Source organism: Myiozetetes cayanensis, unplaced genomic scaffold (assembly GCF_022539395.1).
Source record: "Myiozetetes cayanensis isolate MyiCay16 unplaced genomic scaffold, myiCay2020 scf19, whole genome shotgun sequence".
Taxonomy (NCBI): Eukaryota; Metazoa; Chordata; class Aves; order Passeriformes; family Tyrannidae; genus Myiozetetes; species Myiozetetes cayanensis.
Window position 1 is genome coordinate 13,806,110 of NW_026087400.1, and position 25,114 is coordinate 13,831,223.

At 46.3% G+C, this 25,114-nt stretch overlaps 1 protein-coding gene across 7 annotated transcripts in view; it reads left to right on the forward strand.

Annotated features, from left to right (window-relative positions):
- The first annotated feature begins 1,271 nt into the window (after positions 1 to 1,271).
- PHF20 (PHD finger protein 20) overlaps positions 1,272 to 25,114 on the forward strand; it is a 62,835-nt gene continuing 38,992 nt past the window's right edge. For 6 of the 7 annotated variants that reach the window (XM_050313726.1, XM_050313727.1, XM_050313728.1 and 3 more), the window contains exons 1-8: positions 1,272 to 1,382; positions 3,415 to 3,465; positions 4,229 to 4,276; positions 9,145 to 9,196; positions 15,224 to 15,338; positions 21,081 to 21,252; positions 21,402 to 21,486; positions 22,179 to 22,258. In XM_050313726.1, the coding sequence (XP_050169683.1) occupies positions 15,256 to 15,338; positions 21,081 to 21,252; positions 21,402 to 21,486; positions 22,179 to 22,258 (420 nt within the window). In that variant the 5' untranslated portion in view covers positions 1,272 to 1,382; positions 3,415 to 3,465; positions 4,229 to 4,276; positions 9,145 to 9,196; positions 15,224 to 15,255. The remainder of the gene's footprint in view (positions 1,383 to 3,414; positions 3,466 to 4,228; positions 4,277 to 9,144; positions 9,197 to 15,223; positions 15,339 to 21,080; positions 21,253 to 21,401; positions 21,487 to 22,178; positions 22,259 to 25,114) is intronic. The other variant, XM_050313731.1, reaches the window with a different exon arrangement.

A 25,114-nucleotide genomic window follows, 5' to 3' on the forward strand; every position in this document is an offset into this window, starting at 1 on the left:
CTCAGACACATCCGTGAACTGCCAAAAGCCATGTGCTCTCAGTGGAAACAGCAGAACAAGTGAATCCAGTGGGAGCTAGGAAGACCCATTTCTGAGGAGAAATGAGTGGTTTCTGACACATCTCAGGGCAGGTGTGCTAAGAGATTTTTTAAGTGGTGACACTCCAGAGTGAAATACAGTGCTGTCGAAAAATGCATTACACAAACACTATGGTGATGTTTTGGTACAATAAAATAAACATCTATGTCCCTCCAAAAACGTTGGAGTTATTGTTTAGCTGCTTTTACTTTAATTTGTTCTCCAATTTTTTTTTTTCTCTTCTAGAAACCTGCACGTGAGATTTCCAGGTCAAAACATAAATCCACACCGATAGTTATGTTTCAATGCTTTTTTTTTTTTTTTTTTCCCTGCCGCGGTATTTTTAGCCGAGCCACTCTGCTCCCTCAGGTGCCCGCAGGGAGCTCGCAGGCTGTCAAACCGCTCACAGCCGCCGTGGGACGCCGGGCTGAGGGTGCTGTCACAGAACAGCCCGGTCTGGGCAGCGCCAGCAGCTCCTGCGGCTGCGGGAGGAGGGCGGGAGGGAAGAGCTCTCGGATGGGGCCCGGCCCCGCAGTGACTCTGCCCTCACGAACCTGACCAGGCTCTGCTGGCCTGTGGGCCCTGAGCAGGAGTTCATGAGTTATTCCAGGAAATCTCTGTGAACCGCTGAGATTTTATCCGCCCACGGGGACAAAGCGCTGCAATATTTGCCATTAGGAACCCCAGCCTGCAAAGAGTTTTGCTCTTCTGTGTCAGCGCGGGTTTGGCTTTAAACTAGCATAAAACTGGAAAAGAAAAAAAAAAAGAACAAAAAAAGAACAACAACAACAAAAAGAACAGCTCCGTTATCTACAGAAGGACCCGCAGTTCTCTGGCTGTACCACAGGGTGAACAGGGCTGAGGGGCAGCGACGGCCCCCTCGGGCGGGCACCGCTCAGCGACAGGGGGGGGACCCGGAGGCACCAAGCCCCGCCGGGGCGGCTGCGGCAGCCGGGGCCGGGTGTGCGGAGGGGCCTCACGGGTGTCCCCAGGGGCCGTGCCGCCCGTTCTCCCCGGTGTTTCGCCCGTTCTCCCCGCTGTTCCGCCCGGGCCGGCCCCGCTCCCGTTCCCGTTCCCGCTCCCGCCCCGCGGGTTCCCGCGCGCGCCGCCCTCACGCGGGCCCGGCCGCGCCCCCGAACCGCGCGCGCCCGCGGTCCGGAGTGGGCGTGTCCGGCCCGGCCCCGCCCCCCGGCGCCGCATCGCGGCGGCCATTTTGTGCGGCTGCGGTGGGTGCGCGGGCTCGGGCGCCGCGGGCCCGGGCGGGGCGGCTCCGTTCTAACCCTTTTTCCCGTACAGAGCCCTCGGTAAGAGCGCGGCGGCGGCTGGGCGGGCCGGGCCGCCTGCTTTGTCCTGTCCCGCCCTGCCCTGCGCTGCGGGCCCGCGGTGCGGCGGGGAGGCGCGGGGAGGGAGGCCGGGCGGGCGCGTCCCCGCGCACAAAGGGCCGGACCGGGCCGGGCGGCGCCTCCTCCCGCCCGCGGGCCCGGGGCACCGAGCGGGGCCGCTCCCGCCTGGCCACGGCCCGGCTGAGGCCCCGCGGCCCGGGCCGGCCCCCGCCCACCGCCCCTGGCCGTGCCCGCCGCGGCCGGCGGAGCTGCGCGGGCAGGTGAGTCCGTGCGGGCCGAGCGCGGGCCCGGGCGGCGGGGCCGGCCGAGTGACCTTGCGGCGGGGCCGGGGCCGGTGGGGCCGTGCCGGGGCCCGAGGCGGGGCCGGTCCCGGGGGACGGGAGCCCGCGTGGAGCAGGTACCGGCCCCGCCGGGGATCGCCACGGCCGGGGGAGGCTTCCGCAGGCGGCACCGCCGGCTGGAGGCTTCACGCCCTTCTGTATGCCGCGAAGCGTGGAGCACTTCTCCATCCCGCTGCGTTTTGTCCCTTTAAAATGTTCTAAATGAACAGAAATAATTGTGGCTCTTGATGCGCTGACCCGAGAGCTGCCTCATGGCGTGCAGTTGGGAGGCATCGTGAGGTTCTTCCTGGCAGGCCTGGCTTTAGATTGGGCTTATTGCTGCCCAGGTGGGGTTTTGTGCCAGTGGGCTTGGTGTGGATGCTCAGTCTGTAGCCGTACCAGGGCCTCTTGGTTAATCGAAATAGGTTGTCAGTACACTTTTGGAAAACAGTTGTATGTCCTTTACTTACTGAAAATCTTTTGGGTACCGGTGATGTTTCTGTGATCCTAGGCTATTGTTTGTAGCCTAAATGCTTGAAAATAGATCAGGAGGGATAAAAGAAATGCCATCTTTCTAAGTACAGAATTTGGTGTTGTATGCAGTAGGAGAATTAAACTAAACCAAGTGTTAAAAACAATGACAGTGACTTGAATTAACTTTTTGGAAGTATCTGTACAGCAGGTTATAAATGAGCATCTCTGTAACAGAGATGCTTTTGAACCTGGGTTCATTTAAATTTCTGTTTCCAGAAAGAAATTTCCAAATTTCCAAAAGAAAGCCAAGTGAGAAGATTTCAGCAGAGATCAGTCGTGATATAGTTCTCTCTTTAATTTTGGTGTGACTTTTAATAGTTTTGTGATGGAAGGTGGCTTCGGTGAATGCACTTTGTTTGACCTGAGTCAGCCCGTGGAAGAGTTCAGTTTACATTCCTGCAGATAACTTGGTGGATGTCTCCTCTATGGAAATAAAATCTTACTTGAGCAGGCTGAGAGTAAAATCTGTGTGTCTGTAATCCAGGAGAATTAATTAAGGTCAAGTTGGGAATGTGGCTAGAGTGATAATTGCTTATAACAGTGCTGCCTTGACTGAAATGTAAGAAGCCTGTAATTAATTCTTAGCTTTAATTGGCTAAGTACTCTGCAGCACTTTCTTTTGCTCTTGTAGTTCCTGGGTGACCTAAGCAATGATATTCACCTAAATTCCCTCCCTTGGCCAGGAAAGGAGAGTGTCACCCCTAACTTAATTGTAGGTGGTGATAAATTCTCTGTAACTGCCCGTTTTATTTACAGCTGCCTCTGTGGAAGCAGGTATTGTGTGTAGCTGTAACTTGTCAGGTTTGGCAGGAGCTGACACTGGCTGTCCCAGCAATTGTCCCCTGTGTCCTGCCTGGGTGGCACTGTCCTGCACACTGTGAGCTCTTGCCTTGGGAACTGAGCTGAGGAATGCACATGAGGCAGAGGGAGGATTTGTTGTTTAGCCTTACCTGTGGTTGTTATCAGTGCTTATGCTGCAGTCTTGATGGTTGTCTGCTTGTTTGGACCTACTGGTGTATCATATTAAGGAATCTCGTGAAGTGCTTATGAGAGTTTATTGAACTGCTGAGCAAGTACCCTCCTTTCTTTTTTTTGCTTCAATTTGTTCCTTCACAGTTCTGTTCTTTGCTTGCCCACAGGTTTGCTTTGACTCCTTGTGCTTCCTCTGCGGGAAAATACCTTTTTTTCAGGTAAGAAATGGTTTGTCTTTGCTGTCAAAATGCCAGCAGCTACATGGGCTGTGTATTTCTGAAAACACCTTTTTGGAGCCAGTGGCTCTTGAGGTTTTTTGGGAGTGCAGGCACCAGGCTAAGTGCCCGTGTGGGTGTGTACTGTGTCCATGCTGAGTGCAGGTAATAATGCTTACTGGAGTATAAACACTCCTTTGTGAGGCTTGTTAGTTTGTTGACGTGCCTTGGTGTTTTACAGGGCTTGAGCATCCTTGGGCCAGCCTGGGAGTCAGTGGTGCAAAGACAGTGCTGTTGGCTGGGTCTGAGTTAGGATTTTAGTTAGGCTTGAAAGCACATGTGTTCATAACAGAGGCTGTGAGTACCCCAGGCTGAATGGCTCCCTCCCTGCCCTGTAGTTTGCTAATGGCTTTTTGATTCCATGATCCCTTGTATCAATCCAGAGCCTGTGCTGCAGCTGTCTTCTCTGTATCACTGTTACCAGTCTTATACCAAAATGCACTGATTTTTTGTTTGTTTTTCATCAAAGCTCATGGCAGTCTAACTTGGAACATTTCCTTTTATTTGACTGTTGTGAAAATATCCTTTATCGACAAGTAGGGTAGGTTTAGTCCTGTCCAGGCAGGAATAAAACTGAGAATGCCATGTCTAGGTGTCAGAGCACTGTGTATTGACTGGGTGGGTTTTCAGTGGCCAATATTGCGGGTGGTGTAAATTATCTGTGAAAAATGTTTCTCAGACTTTTTTTTTATGCATGCTCTTACAGGTAGACTTCTTCCAAGAGTCATAAGTCCAAGTCCAGTTACTGCTACAGGTATTGTAACCAGATAATTTTTGTGCTTTCTGACTTGCTCCCTCCATTTTCAGTCATAACATTTTCATCTGATAGCTAAAATTCATGTTGATGCTTACTGATAAGAAAAATCATAGGTTCAGCATCCTGCTGTAAGTGTATCCTGTGCTGCTGGAACACCCAGAGCAACCTCAGAGCCTGGGGAGGACATCAAAGCTGAAGAACTAATTGGTCAGCTTAGTGACCAGGCATAGCCTGAAGTATTAAGTTTCTATCTGAAATGTGGGTTTCTGTGCAATACCGAGGTATTGTTTGCAGGAGGGATGTCGTGGTAGTGCTTCAGAGCCACTTCATTCTTTAATGTGTGTGCAGACTGAAATGTGGGTATTGAGTGCAAAATGGTGTTGGACCCAGTGCTCTGGCATTGTGGTCAAGCAGACTGTGTGTAAGCAAGTGGAAGTTGTGTTCCTGGACTCTGCCTGTTTGTTAAAGCTGCCTGTGTTTAAGAAGGTACCTGTTGTCTTGGTAAAATAGCGACATGGAGCCCGCACACGGTTCTTGTCCTGATTGGTCATGCAAGGCTGCAGTGACAGCTCCTGGTCTGGGGTTCAGGAGGTTCAACCTCAGGCTGCTACAGCACACCCTAGACCAAATATTTCAATGTAGTCCCACTGTAAGTCAGTTTGTCCAAGGAGTTTTGTGGGATTGCTGTTGGTTTTGCTTCTGAGGGAGTGTAGAGTGGCAATTAGAAGCAGTCCGCTTTCTTTCCTTTTCCACATTTAATTTTTATTTGTCAAAGGCACTTTGAGACCACAGGTACCCATTAGGCAGGGCAATAATGTCTTTTTTGGGGATGGTTAGATTCGGTTCATTCAACATCCTGAAGTGGTTTGTGCTGGTTCTGGCCAGGACAGGGTTAGTTTTTGCAGGGGCTGGGCCTGCTGGTCTCTGTTGTTGGGCTCTGCCTGTAGTGGTGAATGATGTGAATCCATGGCTCACCTCTCCTGTACACTTCTGTGATGAATATTGCTGCTGTTACCTTGGGTGCTACCTTTGGGAGTCCATTAATAATGACACCCAGTCTGGGGAGGCAAGAGGGAAGGATGATCTTCCCCAGCTTTTCAATCCCTTTTTCTGCTTCAGGCATGTTGTGAATTTTGAGTTCCCTTTGGATATTAAGGAAAACCTGTTCTTGTTGCTAAGTCTGTCAGGTCTCCTCAGTGTGGTCCACACCACGTTTAGAATTAAGGAAGATATTTCTAGGGAGGTCTTTCAGAGATTTGCCTTGAGGGCGGATAGTCATGAGTGGCATGGAATGTGGGAGGGCATGGGCCGGTATTTGGAGGACTTCTTTCTTCTGGTGGTTTGGAAGTTCACCCCTGAACAACTACAGGACCCTGATGAAGTGATAAAATATGTGAAAGAAAAATGCTGTGGCAGTTGCTGAGAGGTGCAAAGTTTATGCAACCTGCTAGGTGGCGGAATGCCAGGGAAAAAGGTGTCCAGTGCCTGAGAGAATTGGCTGTGTTGGAGATAATCCATAGGGGATTCCTTTTGATTGGAATCCCTGTACATCCAGTGGAGGTCGAGTGCACACAATCCATGTGGCACAAGTTTGTACAGAGCGTGCTGTTGTCATACACCAGCTCAATGGCATTGATGTCAATGGAAGGAGGACAAACAGGGCAACAGAGTCCTCCTGCCACCCTGCACCTCAGCTGTGGAAAGAGTGTCCAAGGCTGTGACAGACTCGAAAGGCTCGAGCAAACAGGAAATGTCCCCTGCCCGTATGACCGCAGTCTCTGCCATTGGGAGAGGTGCCACCCAGCTCGAGAGAGGGGTCACTGTGAGGTAACCTGTGGGTTTGCCTGCATGACCATGGAGAGGATGTGATGCAGTGGGATGGAAAACCCGCCTCTGCCCCAGCAGCACAGGTACTGTGTGAGTTGAGAGGGAGAACAGCCACCACAGGAAATCCTTCAGGGGTAAATGCTGCTCTAGTTTCCTGACAGAACAGGAGGGCTGATGTTACTTCCCATCCTCTTGAAGAGACCTGCAGTTCCTATTTACAAGTGAGCAATGAGTACTGTGACCAGAAGTAGAGGGGCCCTGCCTCTAGCCAGCTGGACAACTTGATCTGCTGGACTGTGTGGATCTATGGCCTGGCACATCAGACCCACAGGAGTGTAAGGCTTTAGTTGGCACTGGTGCACAGTGTGCCCCAGTGCTGTCAAGATATGTAGGGGCAGAATCCATCTCTATTTCTAGGGTCACAGGGGGATCCCTACAGCTGACTGTACTGGAAGTTGAAATGAGTCTGACTGGGAATGTATGGTAAAAACACCCCCTCGTGACTGCCCCAGAGTCTGTTCTTGGCATACCTCAGGAGAGGGTATCTCAAGGACCCCAAAGGGCATTGCTGAGCTTTCTCTGGAGACAGTTAGGCAGTTGTACACCTTGCGTGGTCTCTGAGAGGACCCCTGTGCTATGGGATTGCTGAGGGTTGAAGAACAGCAGTTACTGGTTGCTGCTACAGCAGTGCAGTGTCAGCAGCACCACACGAGCTGGGACTCCCTGACCCCCAGCCAGGACATGATGCGTGGACTGGAGAGCCAGGGAGTGCTCAGCAAGACTCACTCCCCCTTTAACAGTCCTGTATGACCAGTGTGTAAGTCCAGTGGGGAGGGGAGGCTGACAGTGACTATCGTGGTCTGAATGAAGTGACACCATCACTGATGCTGCTGTGCCAGACATTCTGGAACCTCAGTATGAACTGGAGACCAAGGCAGCCAAGTGGTGCCTCTGTGGACGTTGCTGATGGGTTCTTCTCCATCCCTTGGGCAGCAGAGTTCAGGCCACAGTCTGCTTTTACTTGGGAGGGGTGTGCAGAACACCTGGAACCGACTGCCCTGGGGCTGGAAACACAGCCCCCCTGTTTGCCATGGGCTGACCCAGGGGCACTGAAAAGGGTGAGGCTGCAGAAACTTACAGTGCATTGATGACATCATCGTGGGGCAGCACAGCAGAGGCAGTTCTTGAGAAAGGGGAGAAGATAATCCTTCTGAAGGCCAGTTTTGCTTTAAAGTCAAGGAACCTGCCCAGGAAATTCAGTTTTTAGAAGTAAAATGGCAAGATGGACTTCGTCAGATTCCAATGGACGTGGTCATCAAAATAGCAGCTGTGTCCCTACCAACCAGCAAGGAGGAAACACAGGCTTTTTTGGAGGATGCATATTCCAGATAAGTCAGATTGTCAGCCCTCTCTATCTAGTGACCTGGAAGAAGAAGGATTTTAGGTGGGGTCCTGAACAACAGCAGGCTTTTGAACAAATTAAACAGGAGGTTGCTCGTGCAATAGCCCTTGGGTCACTCAGGACAGGACAAGAAATGAAAATGTGCTCTGCTCTGCAGCTGCAAAGGATGGTCCTTCCTGGAGTCTCTGGCAAAATGTACCTGGCAAAACATACCCTAACTGAAAAAGAGATCCTGGCAGCTTCTGAAGGGGATTTTGCTGCTTCCCAAGTGATCGGCACAGAAGCACAGCTCCTTCTTGCACCCTGAGGGCCAGTGCTGAACTGCATGTTCAAAGGGAAATTCCCGTGGTTGCTGAATGGCACTGCCAGTGTGTGCCATAACTCCCATGGGCAGTGGGGATGGACTGCCCCAGATACATCAGTCGTGAGCTCCTTCTGCAGCTTGACCCAACCAACAGCACCCCAGCCCTCCTGCCCTGGCAGATATCTGGGAGGTGTAGACCTCACCATCGTGGGCTAAACAGACAGCTTGGAGGGACTGCCACTGACTGTGGAAATGATACCCGTGCTTGTGTGTGTGTGTGTATTTTTGCGTGATGTAGATGGTATAGAATAAAGGATGGATTGTGTCCTGGTTCTGGACAGGACAGGGCTAATTTTGGCAGTAGCCAGGAAGGGGGCATGGCCAGGACCTGGAGGTGTATCTGCACCACCTCACTGTTACTGTCTGGGGGGTGGCTGGGCAGGGAACATTCACGTGTGAATTGCTCACCTCTGCTGTACACTTCTGTTATGAATATTGTTGCTGTCACTGTTTGTTTTCTTACCTCGTGGCTGTTTTCAGTAAATTGTTCTTATCTCAACCTGTGATCTTTACCTTTTGTGCCTCTGACTCTGCAACCACTGCAGGGGATGGGGAGCAGGAGGGGCAATGAGTGGGTGCCACATGGCTTGGTTTCAGTGGGAACACTGACTTGGACAATACCATTCCTAAACCATGGCAGGTTCTACACAGCTTCAGTTAGGTAGAAACCAGGAGAAATGCCACTGGAGTGCCCAATCTGCAGCCTAAACTGGGCTTCTGGGAACAATGCAGGTGGCTGTTTGTGTCACTCCTGCAGTGCAGGGAAGCCTTTGTGTATTGGCAGGAATTGGATTTATGGTTGAAGAAACTGTTCTGGGGAAACCCTTTTGGTTCCTTTCTTGTATGAGCAAAACATAGCTCCTTCTGCCACATGGTGAGTGTAGCTCATCCACTGAGCTTGTCTTCCTTACCAGGAGGGGACTGCTTAGTTAGTGGGTGGTTAATTAATGCTGCAGTACCTGGTGCACCGGAGGAGCAGTAATGATAAAGTTACTGGTGGCTTTTATTGACAAAGGGTAAATAAGTGATGGAGAAATCTGATGTGGGTATGCAGGGAGAATATCTGTGTGTCTGTAAGGGTCTCTTAAGTTTCTCTCTGATCTGGATCACAGCAGCCTCCAGACCTGTAATGAAGTAATTCCACATGAAATTCATGTTCTAGAGGTGTTATTCTGTTATTGGGATATTGTTGACTGTAGAGAAAATATTTTTCTGAACTATGAACTACTTTTAGTCTGAGAAATCACATGACTTATTTTTCCTTCCCTGTAGTTGTTCATCAGTGTTTGGAATGTTTGTGGCCACATGAACAAGTTTCTTCTAGGTGAGTATAAGCATAGATCCTTGGTTTTGTTAATTGTAGCTTTTCTTTAAACCTTTGAAGTTTTGCTTTAAAATTGAGGTCTTTTGTAATTCTTGCAGAGGTGCTGTGGGTAATATTTATCTACATTAAATTCTTACGTTCTTAAAAGACTGCACATTTTCAGTTGGAGGAAAAATGGGTGTTTCCTTAAAGTAGGTTTCCATTAGTGTTGCTTTATTTAAGAAAACACTGCTTTATTTCATGTGACTCAAACCTTTTTCCAGAATGTTTTTGCTTGTTTGGTGTTCAGGAATGTTTGTCTTTTACCTTTAGTGTGTTACAGAAAAAAAAGGGGGAAACCAGAACAGCTAAATAGGACATGATCAAATGACTGAAAAGAATTGTTTTCAGTAATGAGTATTTATTTCTTTAATTGCACTTGGTAATTCAAATCGATTTTATTATAGAAAATATTTTTTTCTCTTCTGCTAAATTGCTCATATTCATAATTTCTGCTTCTATTTTGGTCTGTTGCAGTTCCACCACCAGTTTGAACTGAGAGCACAGTTACATGAAATGACATTCTCCATGTCCCGTAATCTTAGGGAGAGTGTGAGATCTTATTTTGGGGAGGGCCACTCCTGTAACACGTTTTCAGTTTTGTCACTGAGTACTCTGAGAAAGTCTTGGTTTCTGCCTGAGGAGGAGAGCAAATGTAGATTTTTACTAGTGTCAGTTCTGTTAATCTGCATGTATAAAGCAGAGGAAAAGCAGGAGTCTGAAATCCTCTCTGTGTCACACTTTGAGGGAATGTTTCAGTGCTGAGGAATCAGCTGTACAGTGTTCTTATTGTGGAAATATTAAGGGTCAGTTCAGGAGCCAGTTTGAGTGCTGAGTGGCTCAGAGTTTGCCTGCACAGTTGTAAATTGAATCTGAGAAGCTTTTAAAGCAAGAAGTGAGTGCTGGTGAAGATCTAGCTGAGGATCTTATGCTGTGCAAATAAGAACTGCAAATACTGCAGTGTCTTGTTTGAAATGGGTCTTGTGAATAAGAAAAGGGAGGTGATGCAGAATTCCTTGGAACTTGCCCAGAGATCTGAGGTGTTGTGGTTTGAAATAGTGTGAAGGATATCATCTGACACTTACAGTCCTGTCCTAAAACAGAGTCACCTGGCTGTGGAATGGACCCAAACAGAAGAGGCAGGAGTGTAGACATCCTTGGATGGATAGCCAGCACAGCAGCTGTTCTTGGGTGAACACTTTTAACAGCTTTGACATCTGGTTTTATGTGTAGGGTAAACTACAGTGAGGCTTTACTGCATGGGAGCAGTGCTGCAGCAGTCAAAACCTGGTAGGCAGAGGTTCTTCTGTCTGCAGGCAGTAAAAGTCTGTTGCAGTCAGCTTCCCAAGTCAGTACCAGTACAGTCTGTGGTGTTTTAAGTGTTTGTAAGACTTGCACTTAGTCTTCCTAAGGTGCCATGAGGATTGTATAATATAAATGGTGTCTGTAGATGCTGCTTTGCAGTCTGACACCGTGGCTTTTCTCCTGCAGGTGTGGGCTCAGCACAGCCAGGCTGTGGTCACCCACCTGCAGGCTCTTCGGGTTGCAGTGGGGACCATGCACTGCTCTGCACTCCATTCCCCACGGGGGTGGGCATATTGTAGGGCTGGCCTTTGTTTTACCCCCAGGGGAGGTGTGAGGCTGGTGTCATGTGTGCAGGTGATATAAGGTAAAGGTCAAAACTAACTATTGCAGAGCAAAGAAAGCCCTAATGTGCAAAATGTGAATGGCCTTAGTCTTTGGCAGTTTCATCCTGGACATGTGGGTGTGCCAGCAGATTTGGAACACTGGGGAGGATGGCAGAGTCAGCTTAGGCATTGTGGGAATCAGCTGTAAATGTGTTTTGTCCTAGAAGGAAGCAAAACAAGCTTGTGTTGCTTGTGTAGGAAGGGCAGTGCTCCCTGCAGCACCCAGGGCAGTTCAGTGTGCTGCATCTCCAGGGAACACAGGACAATCTCTGGCGAGTTGCTTTTGCTCCCTGGTTTTGCCACTGCTTTTTATTTTATTCCCATCCTACCAGGTAGTCCTGTGAATCACCACTGAGGTACTGAGTGCCTCATAGGAACTGGAGCTTGCAATCCAGAATAAAACTGACATTTGCAATGCAAAGGAGTAATATATTTGTGCAAACTGTTGAAGTTTACTGTTCTCCTTTATCAAGTCAGAGAACTATGTTTGTTTTTTCATGGAGTTCCTCTTTTTTCCTCTCTATTGTGTCCTTATGTGAGAGGGAGGGAAATGCCTGGGAGTGGCATGGATGCACAAAAGAATGAAGGAGAGAAGAGGCTGAACTGTGGGAGGGACCTGCATTTCTTCTGAGCTGCTTATGAAGCCTTGCACTGAGACAATACGAAATGTGAAAGTGGGGCTGATTTCAAGGCAGGGCTCTTGGTGTGATACTACGTAAGGAATGTTTTGATCACTCGGCAGGCATTTGGAAAACAGTCTTTGCCAAGGTAGGTGTGGTTTGGGAAAGGCTGCAGTGATTCTGCAGTTTCCAGGGAGAAAACAGTAGAGGCTGTTTTTAGTGAGAGTTTGCCATAACTGCCTGGGTTGGCTCTGTCTGATAACATGAAACATTTCTTCCGTTTCCAGAGGAACCCTCTTCTGTTGGAATTGGGTGATTCGTCAGGTTTGGGGCTTGGCACTGACAGCCTAAAACTGGAGAGAGTAAGAAGAGCTACAGGTGAACAGGCCCTGCACTGTTAGCAGAGCAGAGAGCTTGTTTTGGAAGTCAAAGATTGTGACCCCTGAAGGGATCGATATTGATGTGAGGGTTTTCTCTTCTACAGTGCCCTGAGATAAACATACCTGCTGATTGGCACCTCTGAGTGTCTGAATGGCTGAATAGCCTTTGAAAGTTAAATTCCCTCATGGTGACTTTGCTGGGGAAGAAAAGGCTTCCCCTTTTAAACAACATGTGCACTTCCAGTGGTGTAGATTTAGAAACATTTGTGTCGAAAGTAGTGACTTGTCTGAATCCTCAGGTGTTTTTTCCTGAAACAGATCTAATCTTTATAGTGAAATAAATTTTGGAGAAAAGCCATACAGCTCTCAGGGTGGGCTGAGTGACTACCCCTGTTTTAATCACGGTCCTGGACACGTGAGAAAAATGTGTTCTCAGAGTAACCAGAGTGGAGAGCCTGCTTGTGTCCCATTTTAGCTACCAAGGCAGCACAAACTGATTTTCTGATGGAGATAATTTTTAGAAGAGATGTTCTGGTGAGGTGTTCTTATTTCCAAGCTGTAGCTCTGACTGTGTCTGATCAGTCTGGGGTTGTTGGTTAAGCTGTTTTAACACGGTTCCATGTTTTTAAGTGCAGGAGAGGACAGAGGTTGAACCATAGAATCTCCAGGTCGAGGCAGGTGCCCGTGCTGGGTGTTGCTCTCTGAGGACTGCAGTTCTGCACATGGCTTTGCTCATGCTGCTCAAGTGCTGCTTGGTGCTGCCTGGTTTGTGCAGAGCCATGTGATGGCTCCCAGGGCAGGTCAGATCTCGTGGTTTCAGTCTTGCTCTAAGGCCCTGTGTTTCAGGGTGAAATGGTTCTGATCCTCTAATGTGTAATTCATCTCGTGTGATGTTCGACCAAGCGTGCCTCTGGTTGAGGAAGCTGTTCCTGGCATTGGGTGCCAGTGGAAAAGCCAGCCTGCTTTCATGGCATGATCAGCACGAGGACTGCTGGCTCGGAGTGCAAACCAGTGACAGGATGGGAGAGAACCCAAAGCAGCCCAAGCTTCCAAACTTGGGAGGGGAGAGGAAAGAAGACTTTGGAGGAGGGGGCAGTGATATGAGATTTTTGCCCACAGAGCTTTTTCCTCTCTTTCAACCCTGTGATCAGCTGCCTTGTAACAAGCTGCTCGCAGTATGTGTGTGCTGTGACTAATGTTGGTCAGTGTTAGCTGACTCTAGCTGTGTTCAGATTTCTTTCGTTGAATCTGTAGCTTCTGTAAATATGATTAAATGGCTTTGGCTGTTTAATCAGATTTTCTTTTAGTTGTGACACTTGTATTTTTTTAAATATTTGACTGAAACTATAATAAGACCTTCCTCACCCAGACTGATGTGTTTATACAGGCCCTGTTGTGTGAGAGCCTGTTCCTGGAGTCAGGAGAGGTGTGTGCTCCTCTCCAGCTCCACGTGGGTGAGCTGAGCTCAGTCCCCTGGGTCCAGGGGGCAGCTCTTGCTGAGGGGGACCTGCCTTGCTTTTGGGAGTATGTTGGCTTGGCATGGCCTTCCTTAGTGAAAAGAAAAATAGGCGAAAGAATCATCTTGCAGATGTCATTTCTTCCACAAGTGTTCAGCAAAATGTGTCTGCTCCACGTTTGGGGGCACGAAGTTCCATTGCTAGTCTGAGAAAGGGGTGTTTTAATGATGTAAATCTGCAGAGAAAATAGTGGATGTTTGAGTTGTGGCCACTTAAAATGTAGTTTTGCACTTGCTGCTTAGATTTCCTTGTTTTAATTATTACGTTCTAATGCAAAATAAACTAAAATCCCAACCATCCGAACTTTTGCTTGATTACCTTTCCCAATTAAAAGTTACAGACTCTGCTCCTTCAAAGTAATGGACTCTTGCTCCAACCTGTAGAAGGCTGGGCTGATCCAGATCCATGCTGGGTGAACTCAGTCTGTTACCAGATGCTCCAGAAAAGTAACTTTTCCAGTTCTTAGGTGGCTAGAATATTTTATCTCTGTGTGAATTTAGCTTACAGTCAGTAGCATTTTTTCCCCATACCCTGCAGGCTCTTGAACAGGGGTGAGGCTCCGAGTCAAAGCAGTGCTTTGGAGGAAGGCAGAGCTGAGCTGTTGGTAGAGCAGTTCCTCTGCAGGGTGGTGGTTGTGTGGAGGTGGCTGGGCTGCCTCTGTGTCCCAGGGCCTGGCTTTCAGTGTGGTGAAGGAGTAGCTCTTCCCTGCCACGAGGCTTTATGACTTTCCTAAATAGCTTTGGTTTCTGAACCACATTTGAACTTAGAGCAGTTCTTCACAGTATCAGTCCTTTCACAGATGCAGCTCAGTTGATGCCATTGCTGTTTATGCCCTGTGTGAGCCAAGATGCTGCTGCTTATTTGTGGCCCTTGTTCTTGTAGTGTAAGGCTGGATGGCTTCTTATTTTAACTTGCATCCCTTTTGTCCATCTTTAATGGGATCTTCAAGACACAGCCTTACTGTAAGGATGATGCTACTGAATAAAACTTGCTTGTGGTTTTTTGGGTCTTGTGAGCTTGAAGACTGCAAGAATGGATGATGATTTTTATCTTCTAATAGTGGGGAATGACTGACAAAAAATCAGGAAAAATAGCACCTGAGCAGGCTTTCCACTAAATGTACCTTGAAAGAAATTACTTTGGCAAGATTTCTTAAACTTTAATATACACTGTTGGAAATAAATCTTAATGAAGACCATTTATATTTTCTGGTTAAAATGGTGGAGAAGTTGGGTGAAAGCAAATGTAAATCTGCAAGCAGTATAGACAGTGTTCTCAAATTGGGTAAAGAAACTCCGCATTTCTGATGTCTTTGAACTCTATTGCACTTGCAGTGATGAAGTGACTTAGTGTTGTGGAGTGTTTCACTGTTGTGGTAGCTGTTGAAAGATTGTCATTGTGTTTGTTTTTGCCCACTTCCTGTTTACTGGATTCCTTGTTTTCATCAAAACCGGGAGGGGGGGAGAGAATATTACAAAACTTCTGTCTCAGTTATGAATAAACATTGGGCTGCATGGTTCTTAATTGACCTGGAACTTGGACCCTTGGGCAGAGGTTGAGCTTCTCTCTTTCATGGTCCGGTAGCTGCCATTTGGAACACGTTTTTGGAATGATTCTGCACACTGTCACTTGGGAACCCTTGGTTAAGAGATAATTGCCCCCATTACTGTCTGCAAACCAAAGTTACAGCAGTCCCTTAACATCTAGCTTCTGGGGATTATAGTGCATAAGCTTATTTTGTGTATGTCTTGATTAGTGATTGATATTTAATTGCATTTTTCAGGGGAATAAAATCAGCAGTGTTGATATTACAAAATGACAAAACATCCTCCGAATAGAAGAGGGATCAACTTTGAGGTGGGAGCCCAGTTGGAAGCCCGTGACAGATTAAAAAACTGGTATTTTTTTAAAACCATTCATATTATATTAACTTTAAGTCTTTCATATCTTAAACATTTTGTATTGGTACAATATTTAGAGTCCTAGTGATTGGTTTGTAGGAAAGTAGTTCATTTATAAAAGTTCGTATACCAGTGGTTGAAATGGGCGATAGATGTTGCTGTGTTGTGCTGGCCCTTGAGAAGTGTCTGCTGCTGTGTCTGGGAATAGGATTGCTCCTAAATCCAGTTGGACTTCAGCCTCTCCTCCTCCTGAATTCACCCTTCAAGTTCTGTGCTGTACACAGACTGCAGAGCAGATGTTATGGAAGAGTCAATTCTTTGCAGTAAAAAACACCCCAGGCAGTTCCTCACTGCTTCCTTTCCCGGTGCTGTTGTGAATTCAGAGGCTTTAAAGTCGGATTGAATGTTGTGACCTGTGCTTCTCTGAGGGTGGGTGGTGGGGAAACGTATTCTGCTCTAACAAGTCTGCTCTGGAGGCTGTCTTGCAGCCCTCATCTGTGAGGAGGAACACTTTCTTTGACTAACCACTGCAGCAGGAAGATGGAAATGGGCCTAAAAGCTACTTGGGCTGACTTTGAACTTTGTGACTGTCCATTGCTGGTAGTCAGCTCAAAACTTAGCATTTAATAATTTTCAGTGAGTGAGGCATACAATGAAAATTGTTTGAGTCAGAAGACCCCTTAAATACAAGAAATAATTTGTCTTTAGCTCCTGTAGGGAACTTCTCTTCCGAGCAATGAATTATAGTTGACTTTTTAAATTATTTTTTATTGAGGAGTCTATATGGGTGACTGTACTGAGGGCTCTGGCACATGCCAATAGGCTAAGTGTGCAAAGCCAGTGTTGAAAACCATCTGGGCATCTCAGAAGGACGGAGCACTGCCTTAGACATAGGGAATTTGTTCCAAAATACTCTGCATGCATGCAGAGTGTTCCTCTATTTTACAGGTACAGGGGGATTGGCATTGTGAAAATGAGTAAATGTAGCTCTTTCCATAGAGAACATAAGTATGAACATTACATCATATTTACATGTTGATTTGGCTTACCTGTGTAACCCAGAGTTGCACAGGTAAGCAGTGATCGAATCTGCTGCATCTCTGGTATTGTTGAGTTTTGTCTATACAGCAAAAAACAAGCAGTCAGGCCTGCAAAAAGGCATCTCTTAGCCTGTCTCTGCTGTAGGCTTAATAAAGATGCAGTTTGGTACAGCTGGTGTTTGAGGAAGGCTGATAACTCCTGTTAATAACTATTATCCTTCTGACATGTTTGCACAGCAACAGTGTCACAGCTCTTGAAGGGGAAAACTTGGGGGGGGGGGAATTCAACAACCGCTGTACTTTCCACATAACCCTTGGCCTGAATTTGAATTTTGGATACGCTGAATGTCCCAAACCAAACCATGTTCTTTGGTTTTTGGAAACACATCATAAATGGCCTGTTTCATGCTCAGTGCTTTGCAACTCTGATCTCACAGCTTAGTTATGAACTCTCTGGTTGTGAAAGCTTTCATTTGCTTGCTGAGCTTTGACACCTGGGTTGTGTGTAGTTCTGTTTCCAGGGTTTCTGAACTGAAGTTTGTAAGAGCTGGGGGCTTGTTTTCTGTGAGCAAAAATGTCAGTGGTGACAGGCTGATACACAACTCCTCGGTGTGCAATTTGTAGAGAACAGCAGGCTGCTCTTTCCCCTGCTGCCTTCACCTGCCCCTGTGTGACCACAACCATCCCGTGGTGTGGTGACAGAACTTTGTTTGCTGACACTGCTCCCAGTGCTAGACCTTTGGAGGTTTCAGTGTCCTGTTTGGTCACAGGGCTTTGATTTCTGTGCTCAGTGCCAAACACATCTGTCAGCTCATGGGCTGCTATTGCTGCTCAGATGGCACTGGTGCTTTGGCAAGTGCTTCATTTCAGAGCCCAGTGTGCCTCCCCTTCATGGCAGTGTCTTGTGCCCTGATTTGCTAGTTCAGGACTTCCAGGGTGTGTGGATGTGATGCCAACCCTGTGGAAGAAGACTGTGTGTGTGCCAGCAGAGTAGTCAATGAGGGGTCTGCCCCTTGGCAGAGTGCAAAGTGGATGTCGCATCTGTAGAGCTCATACTGGAGGTTGCTTTGCTGGATTTGGAAGTGCACTTCACTCCCTGGTGCAGTTGTCTGTCACCTCCTGTGCTCAAACTCCAGGGACTACACGGAGTACTTCTGGTGCTTGGCTTAGTTCTTAGGGCATCAGAGTTGTCATGAAAGACTCATGACAGTGTCTGTTGACCTCGAGGTGCTAAAGGAGGAGAGCTCTGGCCATGTGGAGGTGCCCCTGTGCCCGCTGGGAGGTCTCCCAGTACACAGTGCTGGAGTTGAGAGGGTGGGGGAGTGGGACTGCTCCAGTAGGACAGTCCTGCATGGACAGATCCCAGAGCAGGTTGCTGTAGTGATGGACAGGGACACGCTGTCCTGGCTGAATTGACTTCCTCAAACCTTTTGCATGGGATCATTTAAGCTCTGCAGTGCTGGCTGGCTGCATCCTCTCTTACTGAAAAGAAGACAACTGCACTGGTTACCTGTAGCAGGCAAATATTGGCATCTCTTGTGTTACCTTATTGTGATGACACCTCCCCAGTTTTTCTGTTTGTTTGAGTAAAATGGGTGTGAAGAGACTTTTGATTCTGGTTAGGGCTCTCGAGCATTGAAACCAGATTGGTATTGTGAGAGGGTGGTGTACCCTGTTAAGATTTAGATTGTCAGTCCCATGAGTTTAATTGTCCATGCTGTCAGGAATTGGTTTCTTGCTTTGACTACACTGAGCTTGTCCCTTCCCAGCTCCAAGGGAGTGGGAATTAATAGCAATTCTGTTCTGGTATGTAGGAAAGGAGAAGGGAGATAGACCAGTCCAGGGAATTTCCAGATATTTCCCTCTTCCCAGAGGTAAATCTGTGTCTGCCATAAATGCATTCTCATACTGCTTGCTGTGCTTTGACAGCCATGGTGTGAGTTTTTGATTTTTTTTTTTGAGTTTTTGATTGTCACTTGGGTTCTTACAAAACTAATGCCAGCAATTTGGACATCTCAAAAGGTTTTCCCTTACTGTTTAGCCAGTTCCTAAGGCCTTGAACAGTAGAGCTCACCAATCCTTTCAAATTCAATTGGAAAACTGCTTGTTTTGCCCTCCCAGTAAATTGCAAGAAGTTGTCTCGGATTTCAGCTTGTTTTTCACAGTGTTTTAGATAAATATTCAAATCAGTACCAGTTGGGGATTTCTTAGCCAGGATCAGTTAGCTGTCTTGAATAGCCATTGAGGCAGCTGAATGCTTCCTTTGTGCTTTGGGGGAGGATATGTTGGGCTATCCTGGACACAGGGCTTGTGCTCTCTTTTAGGCCTTAACCAGGCTTCAGCTATTGGCCTTTCACTTTGTGTGTCCTCCCAGAGTATGGTTCTTTTTGATAAAGAAGCCTGAATTTCTTTGAAGTGACCTCTGCCCCTTGGCATGTTCACAGGCTTTTTGGAGGATGTGGATGGATGTGCTCTGTTAACTCTTCTGCAGAGATGAGTGCACACTTGTGCCTCCCGACAGGGTGTGCTTGCTCAGTGCTGTGAAGGGGTGCAGGTGTGGGAAGGAGGAAGCTGGGACTGTCAGTGTGTGGTGCTCAGGGCTGTTGAGAACCTGGGAACCTTTCTGCTTGGTTTGGAAGCTGCCAGTGCTGTCATCTGAAAGGGAGGTGGTATTGGGGAGGGGGCTGTCAGAGTTCATGGACAGACCTGGCACAGGTTCTGACAGGTTTACTGTTCAGTGGAGAGCTCTGAACATTTGTTTGCTGATGTTCATTGCTTCAGAAAGAGAAGATCTGGTGAGGCTTTGCACATGTTCTCCAGCTGAGAGCTCTGGTACCACCACACTGCCTCAGCCAAGCTGAGCTTGGGTCTCATTGTCAGATATGCTTCTCTTGATGGTCTGGACTCCCATCAGGGAGTGTTTAGAAGGTGAGGTGGGATAGGTGCAGATGGCACTGGTGTGTGGTTCTGGGATGATGGTTCTAGCATAGAAATTCTCCTTTTCACTGCCTATGAAGCAGGGAACAGCCTTGCAGCATGGACTTCATTGGCTCTTGTCACCTGGGCTTGTCTCTCCCCAGGGGGAGACAGTGAATTGTGTTTACCAGAGATGGTTATATAAGGGTTATCTTGATCCTGAGTCAGTACTCTGTCACCTCTATCAGCTTCCCTGTTCACCTTTGAGAACTAGAGCAGTCCTAGGCCCACTGCAGTCCCGAGGGCTGCTCTCTTATTGAGGGGACCTGAGATTTCGTACCTGGTTTTGCTGCACTCAGATTGTAGGGAACAGGATACCGTTTTTTTGTCATTACCTGTACTTAGTGATAGTCAAAAATTACTTATGTTTAGTAGAACTACTTTGTGACTGTGACCATTGCCCCCTCATGAACTTGTGGAGGGCAGTGCTTGAGGTTACCTGAATATGAACCACCTTGACTGTCACATGAAGGAAGTTGCTTCTTTTCTAGGAAGTTGGTAGTGAGTTAAAGATGTCCCTGCCATGAGTATCTTCCATTTGACTCCCTCTCCTCCCCAGCCTTTGCTACCTGTGTTTTGGCTATACACTGGGGTGAACTAATGGCATGGCTTGAGGCCTGTGGCACTGAGAGTTAAGTGGGGCCTTAGTCTGTAAATGTCTAACAGGGCTTATTTGTGGCTCTTTCTAAACAGTCATGACAGGATGTGTCTCCCATCTGCTGCAGGATTTCAGTTGGAGGTAGCTTTGCTTTTCCTTTGTGTAGGCAGGGTTGTAGAATGGTAGCCTGGGTTGCATTTAAGTCTTAATTCTGACGTGTCTGGGCTTTATTGTGTGGTATCAGTCTCCTTTTGAGATGCCACTTCTTTGTGCCACTTGTCCTGTCTTCTAAGTGTGCTTTGCCAGGTAAAGAATACTTGTGGATTTGGGTTTTGTCTTCAGCCCTTTGTTACAGAGTTCACTGAGGCCTTGCCTTTCTTTCAGAATACTGAAAACACCAACAAGTGGAAATTTTCTTCTGGTGTCATTACTGTGGAGGGGAAAACATTGGTGCTTGGGATGTTATCTTCAGCTGGGGTAGTGAAATATGCTGTGATTCCAAAATACTTGCTGAAGTTACAAATTACCAATGCAATTTAAAGAAATACAGAGTTTACAAAGTCTTCCTGATCAGAAACATTTGAATTTGACTCATCTCAGTTTCCTTTACTTCTGAGAAGTTTATATTTAAAATCCCAGACCTTTGCAGATGAAATTTAACTTTGAGAATCTAAAATTTAGATTAGGTTTAGTGTGCCTGCTGGGCTTTTGCTGTTGTACTGGGAAGATGATTCACGATGCCTACTGATGGATATCTTGGAGAAGTGAGTGCATTGACCCCCAGGTGTTATTCTTGATTAGAGTGAGATATCAGTTTTGTAAGATATCTAGGTGTAGGGAAGGTTTTTCTGACTTCTGGATCTCTAGTTCCATTTCTTTTTCCACCTCAGACTGAGAACTCCTTAGTTGTCTCCTTTTGCTTCAGCCAACGTTTGCCTTTGCTGTTCAGTTTTGGGGTTTGTTCTGTGCTTTGCTCAGTCATTCTGTAGCACCTTTATTGCTCATACAACTGGTACATCAATTAGTAATAAGACTGGAGAAGCTAAACCGAGCTCTGTTTGTGTGAAGTGTCTGACACAGCTTACCTTCTTCTCAACTAAAATATCTTAATCTCCCTTTGGCCAGGTACCCAGCTCACATTGAAGAAATCGATTATGAAGAGGGGAAAGTGCTTATCCATTTCAAACGCTGGAACCACAGATACGACGAATGGTTCTGCTGGGACAGCCCTTACTTGCGTCCCTTAGAGAAAATCCAGTTAAGGAAAGAGGGATTGCATGAGGAGGAAGGCTGTGCAGTAAGTAGAACTTACGGGACATTTGAGCACGTAGCAGCTTAATGTGCGGTTTGTTTTAAATATTGAAAGGCTGATGGCTGGAATGTTGTAATGAAATTGTGTGTTTCAGTAATTCTCAGATGAAGATACTTTTACCTCATGTCTCGTAGGGGTTCCATATCAATGACCAGGTCTTGGCGTGCTGGTCCGACTGTCGCTTCTACCCGGCCAAAGTTACTTCTGTTAACAAAGATGGTAAGGCCTTGTTTCTGCTTTTGTCATGGTTGTTATGATGCATTTCTAATTGTGTTGGGACTTCTTTACTTAGGTGGAAGGGTAGTACAGCAGACACAAGACAGCTATGTGAAGCTGTATTATTATGTGTTATAGCCTCTCATCCTGTTTGTGAGATATAAAACCTTTCTGCTGGGATATCCAGTCAGTAATTGCTTGAAGTCTATATTTGGGAAAAGTTATTCCTGAAGTTTGTTGTCAGGAGATGCATGTAACTGCAATAAAACTGGTGTCAGAGCTGCAAAAGCCCTTTGAAAACCAGAAGGGAAGTGGAGTGGAACCACGAAAGACTTGTTCTAGTGCTGGGCTTACTTTAGGTTGACTGTGTTGTAAGATCAAGGAGAAGAAGGCTGTGTAATTATGTATCAGAATATTCCACCAAGAATATTTTGGAATTTTGTGAGTAAAATGCATCTAAGGAGCAGCTCTTAAGAGTAGATGTGCACCTTTATTCTGACCAGAGTTATTTTGGGTAACTTTGAGTCTCCCTTACTTGGCCTGTGATGGGAGCTCTGCTGTTGAGGGTTCTAAGGACACAGATAAGGCAGCTTTTATCTAGAGCTAAGTATTCAGTTGGAATATTGGAGCTGGTAGGAAATGCTCTGTTAAATAACTTCTGATCTTTGAGCTCGTGCTTTATTTTCAAATTTTAGGTACTTACACTGTGAAATTTTATGATGGTGTAGTGCAGACGGTCAAGAACATTCATGTCAAAGCTTTTTCCAAAGATCAGGTGGGTATTGTGTTTGTGCTGCCTGGTGTATTCTAAGTTCAGGTGGCTGGATTTGATCAATTATAAAACATGACACGAATGAAACATCCTTATTGCTAAAATACAGTGTATCTGAAGTGAAGTGTCTTAAAATGAAAAGGTTCTGTGAATCTTTGTGGTGTGATTTCCAAAGCTCTCGGGTTCAGGTTCTCTGAGTGCACTTCTTGAACTAAAGAAGTCATTGAGATTAGTTTATGTATGCCTTAAAATAAAGGGAAGGAAACTGGGGAGGGGGCAGAAACTGTTCTTTCCCAAAGGAACTACTTAGTTGTCCTGAGACTTTTAAGGAACATGGCTATTTATCTTTCACCTCACAACTTTAAGAAAATAGGCTTTTTTAACTATTCCTTCTTCCACTTCTGTGGTTTGGCTGTTCTACCAACCCTTCACCTGCTCAGTGCGGTGGTTCAGCCTTCAGCTCATGATGGAAAGTAATAGTAAACCATTATATGAAAGAAAAATAATTATAATCTGTCCTGCTCGTGGTGAGAAGGAAGAAATAGTGCTTTGTACATTGATTTTCATGTGTGAGCACTCTGTAGGAAAGGCTGACAAGTTCTGCTCTTGAGTAACTTGGTCAAAGCTTCTGAAGTACCTGCTTCAGAATAATTTTTGTTATAGGGAGGGTTTAGAAGTTTTAGACCTTTCATTAGCTGTAACCTGTGGTTTTTTGTCATGGTTTTAGTTTTCTGAAACTTGTTTGAGTAAAGAAACCGACTTAGTCTCCCCAGTACAAGTGTTAAACACAGATTCCAGGAATGAATTGCCAGCAATACAATTTAAATCTGTTTAATTTAAACTGTTACATTTTAAACTGTTGTGAGGAAGTGTGCCATTCCTTGGAGGTCTCCAGAGTTCTGTGTCTGCTAAGCTGGGAGGGAAAATGATTTCAGATTTGCCACAAAGTGCAATTAGTAGCTTTTAAATGGTTATTGTGGTGCCTGGCTGAAGGTTGACCTATACGAGGGAACAACCTGCAGAGTCTTCATTGCCATGACAAATGTTTCCACCATATTTAGCATTAAATGCATGAAGTTGAACAATCTGAAGAAATACTCTGCATAAGAAAGCCAAAATATTTTGTCTCTCCTTTAGGGAGTTTCATGTTTCTGCATAGCTCTGGAAATTCTTTGAAAGGAGCTGAAGGGTTGTTTTTTTTTTTTGTTTCCTCCTTTTAACCATTGACCAAATTTCTTAGTCCAAGAGAATCTCTTTAAGTTATGGCAGAACATTTTTTCTGTCCTTTAGCATAAAGCAGCATCAAGTGAGGGTTTCCTGGTGAGCTCTGTTTACATAGCCAGAAGTAAAGTTTAAAAAAAAACCCACTTGAGCCACTGGAGAGCTGCAGGTTCAGATGTGAGTGTGAGTTGCCAAGGTGGAGGTTCAGGTACAGCAGGGGTGCAGCAGTGTGCTGGACCTGGAGGAAGGTGTCTGTTCTTCAGGAGGAGAGAAGGGAGCCTTTAAGGCACACATGGCTCACATCTTGGTAGTTGTTAAGGGGAAAAAAAGGCTCCCAACCCACCTGGTTCCTGAAGGGAGCAACATGAGCTGATCAGAATTTCTTTAATGAGAGTGTAGAGGGTGTAACAGGCCATGTTGAGCAGTGATGGTAAAATGCTAATGACCTGCAACAGTGTGAATGTGCCTTTGCAAGGACATGCAGCTTTGGGGAGATCAGGAACATCAGCAGGTGACTCAGACATACTGGAGTCATGATTCATTTTCCTGAGAATATTTTGGCTAAGATGGCTTATGAGAGTTCCAGTAGCACACACTTGATTCAGATCAGCTGGTTCTGTGAGCAAGTGCTGAAACATAGTGCCTGAGGGTTGTTTTTTCAGTTGTTTTTATTTTTTTGGTTTGTTTTTTAATAACGTTTGAGTTTCCACTGAAGCTTCTCCCATAGCTGTGGCACTTAAGGAGTTTACAAAAGACAGATTATTGTGATGTCTGGTAAAGACAATGCTCAGACATCTAAAAAGGTGAAAGGCTTTCTTCCCATTTGCCTGCTTGTTTTCATGAAATATATAACAATTTGATTTCACACTTTTAAACAGTGATTTTTTTTTTTTTTTAAATCAAGTCTGTCCCAAGTATGGTTGAAATAATACAGAGGGTGAAGATGCAGGAGGCAAGGTGTAGTGCAGTACAAGGAGATAGTGAGTTTTCAGTGTATTCTGAGAAGTTTTTATAGCTCAAATCAGCTGTCTCTCTTTCCCAAAGAAGCACTGAGGTATTTAGCTGTCCTCTGATCCTGGTTCCAAGCTGAAGCTTCTTGTGCCCTGCAGAACTGTCTCTGGAAAGGAGCATGGGTGCTCCTTAATGCTTCAGGTTATTAGGCAGCAGGAAGAGAGAGGTGGTGGTTGAACTGAAGGCAGTGTTGGCACATGACCAAATAGAAATTATTACTCCAGGTGCAAAGCCAGAGGGTTCATGTTCATCTGGGACAGCCTGTCACAGGATCCTTCGAAGGGGGAAAACCAAAATCAACCTTTATCCTCCTCTGCTCCCCAGTGATGTTACTGTGAAACATGAAGGAGCTGTTGGTGCAGGGTGTTCTTCCTGGTCTGGTGTTATTAAATAAGAGCTCTGAGGAAACGAGGTGGCAGTTGAATGTTGCATCAGTAGCATGCTGGCCAGGGACCATTAAGGATTTTCATGTCCTCTCGTGCTGGACAGAAATTACAAAGTAAGTTCCAAATTTTGGGTTTAAGTTTAAATGTGGTTCCTGATGACTTTGGTGATTGCGGTTGCTTTAATGACTCTGCCTTTTATCCTCTGGAAAACGGGACAAGGATACAGGACTGCTCCATACGG